The following is a 3,711-nucleotide window of genomic DNA, read 5'->3' as shown; positions in this document are numbered from 1 at the left end:
GGCTTGTGCCACCTTCCCGCGCTCCTGCAGCAAAATGGGCCACCTCTTGCAAGTGGACTACCGCCTCGCCGGGCATAGTCCTTGTTTGCAAAGCAGGCTCCCTGCTCCCCCGCCCCGCCCCCACCCCCCAGCTTCTTGGCACAGAAGCAAGCTGCCAAGGAGGGGCGGCGGGGGGGAGCTGTGGGACTGTCACGTCTTCCTGAGAAACAGTGTGGTTGTTTCTTTGCCAGGCAGGAAGTGTTTGATAGCCTAGAAGTATCACAGCCACCTGAGCCGTGTCTGATCCTTCCTTGTTCCTTGTCTGTCTTTCCCAGGCACCCCAGACACCCGGGCTTCTGGAAGATGCTCGCCGTGGCAACGTGTGTGGCCCTTCTGGGCTGCCTGCAGGCCCAGAAGCTCCAGGGCCATGTCTCCGTAATCCTGCTGGGAGCAACTGGGGACCTGGCCAGAAAATACTTATGGCAAGGCCTGTTCCAGCTGTACCTGGATGAGGCGGGGCAGGGCCACAGTTTCAGCTTCCACGGGGCCGCTCTGACGGCCACCAAGCAGGGCCAAGAGGTCATGGCCAAGGTCCTGGAGTCCCTCTCCTGCCCCGAGGACGTGGCGCCCAGCCGCTGTGCCGAACTGAAGGACCAGTTCCGGCGGCTGAGCCAGTACCGCCAGCTGAAGACCAGCGAGGACTACGTGGCCCTGAGCGAGGGCGTCGAGGCGCTGGTGCAGCAGGAGGGCCGCCGGGAGGCCGGCCGGCTCTTCTACTTCTCTGTGCCGCCCTTCGCCTACGCGGACATCGCCCGCAACATCAATAGCAGCTGCCGCCCCGGCCCGGGCGCCTGGCTGCGGGTCGTCCTCGAGAAACCCTTCGGCCACGACCACCTCTCAGCCCAGCAGCTGGCCACGGAGCTGGGGAGTTTTTTCCAGGAGGAGGAGATGTACCGCGTGGACCATTACCTGGGCAAGCAGGTGAGCTTCAGCTTGGAGCCTGCCAGGATGGGCGTGAGCTGGGCGCAGGTAGACGGGTAGACTCCCTGGCCGGGGCCACACCGCTCACTGTGGAGTCGGGCCTGAGGGCACATGAAATCCGAGCTCCTGTGGCCGTTTCGAGGGTGGGCACGAGGCGCGAGGGAGGGGCATGAGCCCCGAGGCATAGCGACAGGACCACGTGGCCCTCGCCCACCTGCCCAGCCGCGTGGGCTCCCGTGTGTCCCGTCCTCCTCGTTTCCCAGCCTGGGTCTCTCCGCCTTGTCCTGCATCCTCCGGAGGTGGCCGCAAAGGCCCTGGGGTCTGGACCCGGCTTCCGTTGGGGTAGCTGTGGGAATCAGAACGAACCGCTCCATTCCACATCCCTCTGCCTTTTCTTCGGCATCTTTGTCTTCCCGAGTTCTGGTTTGAGCCCGGAGGCTGGTAACGAGATCTTAAAACTGAGCCGGGGCGCAGGTTACGTCCGCGCTGCTCACCCAGGCCCTGTGGCAGAGCAGGGGGCTGACCTCGGAGGAGTCTGCTGGCCGGCCACTTCACTCTGGACTCGGACTCGGGACCCCTGTAGGACACCTCTTCCCAGAAGGGCCAGCAGAGAGCGCCACCTGTGTTCTCTGGTGCTGACCAGGCTGGGAGCCCAGGGTCCAGGTGGAGTCACTGCGCAGTCACCTGCGTCAGAGCCATCGCTCTCCCCCGTTTGGAGCAGTGCTCCCCAAGAGTGGTCCTTAGACCAGAGCCTGTCCTGGTGAGGTTTTCACTTGTTCATGGGGAAAATGAAAAAAAAAAAAAAAATTGAATGTTTTCCATTTGAAGTTTTTGCTTGTTCATGGGGAAAATGAAAAAAAAAAAAAAAAAGAAAAAATTGAATGTTTTCCATTTGAAGTTTTTCTTGCTTCATTTTTGGTGTTGTAATATCTTTCTTTTATTAAAAGTCGACGGTAATAGAAGATAGATCAGCTTAGATATTTTCCTTCTTGGCAAAAGAAAAAGCTGGTAACCCCATGGGGTCCCTTAAAAGCTCTGAGTCCTTCCTGGGCTGCGAAGCCTTGACGCCCCAGGGAGTGCCTTGTCTGGGCGTCCTCTCTGAATGGGGCCCTGCTCGGGAGTGGGGACTCCCCGTGAGGCCTGAGGGCCTGAGGAGAGCCCGCAGAACCGCCCGTCTCCTCCCCGCCAGGCCGTGGCTCAGATCCTGCCTTTCCGAGACCAGAACCGCAAGGCCCTGGATGGCCTCTGGAACCGGCACCACGTGGAGCGCGTGGAGATCGTCATGAAAGAGACGGTGGATGCAGAAGGTGTGTGAGCGGGCGCCCCGCCCTGCCTCGCCCGGGCGCCCCACCTCACCCTCCCCCTGCCCTGAACCTGGTGAGGCCTCCAGCAGGAGGGGCTGTGGGTCAGCCCAGCCCCCAAGGCTTCCCAGGGAGGGTTCGGCTGGTGTGTGGCCGCCCCCTCCCAGGACATGCTCAATCCCAGTGCCTGCGGGCAAACCTGACGGCTCTTGAATGGTCAGGGAGCTTAGGGAGCCCGCGGTCTAGTTCAGTAAACTCTGCTCAGACGTCAAAACAGCCCGCACAGCGGTAACTGCTGGACCCGAGCCTGCGTGTCTCGCGAGTGTGACGGAGACTGTGAGGCTGCATGGGGTCCCTCAGACTTCCATGCTTGCACAGGGGCATCCTCTGCCCAGACAGCTTCTCCTCGCCGTCTCCTCCCTTCAATCACCCCGCCCTTGGTCTTCAGCTCAATGTCGCTCGCCTGGGAGGGCCTCCGCCCAGCCTCTTGACAAGGCCTCCGCCCTTTGACCAGGGTGCCAGGGGTTCCTGTCTCGTACCTGTCCAGTCTGCCCCCCACGGACGGTGGCGTCCAGACCGTCCCTGCTCTGACCCCCGGCACACGCCTCAGAAGTGCTGAGTACACGCCGGAGGAACGGTGTTGACTTGGGAGTCAGGAGACCTGTGTCTTAGGCCCGTCCCTGCCTTCACCTGGGTCACCTTGGCATGTCACTTACATATCTGAGATGAGCACGTTGCGTAGTTGACAACAGCTAAGGCCCCTTTGAGCTCTGGCATTCTGTGATTTCATCAGGTTTTTTTTGCGGGGGGGTCGTCTGTTGTGGCACGAACGATTCTGAGACCCACGGAGCCAATTGAGATGAATTATGAGCCTTTATTAGCCGGCCGGCGACTGACTCTCTACCACGCAGGGCTAGAGGAGATCAGCCCCGAGCTTCCAGAGGAGGCAGCTTAGAAAGCCTCCAACTACATCCTTGAATAAGCAGATTACAAGAAGCAGAAGTTAGCCGTTAACGTTTTGTCCAAAGATAAATGTATCTGGGGAAGTCTCAGATCAAACAGGGCCTAGTAGACAGTTTTATTATCTTTACCTTGGAATGTTGCACTGCTCCTGGGCCGGACGCCTGGAGATATCACCTCCCTGTAACTGAGTTACTGCTCTCCCTGGGGGCTGGCGCCTGGGGATCCCACCTCCCTGAAACTGGAGAATTTCCACTTTTGCACGTCGACTGCATATGTTCAAAGCATCAGTTCTTACTCAAATTAATAAAAGCTATTCTTATTATGTCCTAGTCCCTCCAGTACCCGAACGGGGTGGGTGCTGACAGACGGGGTTTCCTGACGTGCCCAAGGTCACACGGTGGGTCGCGGGGCAGGCGGTCTGGCTCCGGCACCAGCCTCTGCTCTGGACATGCAGCTCACCCTGCGACTGCTTCTGCAGGACGGGAAG

The 3,711-nt window shown here is 59.7% G+C and overlaps 1 protein-coding gene across 1 annotated transcript in view; it reads left to right on the top strand.

Annotated features, from left to right (window-relative positions):
- The first annotated feature begins 314 nt into the window (after window positions 1–314).
- The window catches only part of H6PD (hexose-6-phosphate dehydrogenase/glucose 1-dehydrogenase), an 18,316-nt gene continuing 14,919 nt past the window's right edge, over window positions 315–3,711 (top strand). The window contains exons 1-2 of the mRNA XM_025048530.1: window positions 315–960; window positions 2,150–2,267. Coding sequence (XP_024904298.1) covers window positions 343–960; window positions 2,150–2,267 — 736 coding nt within the window. The 5' untranslated portion in view covers window positions 315–342. The remainder of the gene's footprint in view (window positions 961–2,149; window positions 2,268–3,711) is intronic.

This window comes from Pteropus alecto, unplaced genomic scaffold (assembly GCF_000325575.1).
Source record: "Pteropus alecto unplaced genomic scaffold, ASM32557v1 scaffold125, whole genome shotgun sequence".
NCBI classification, from domain to species: domain Eukaryota; kingdom Metazoa; phylum Chordata; class Mammalia; order Chiroptera; family Pteropodidae; genus Pteropus; species Pteropus alecto.
Note: the sequence above shows the minus strand (reverse complement) of the source record. Positions and strands in the feature narration are given on the sequence as shown.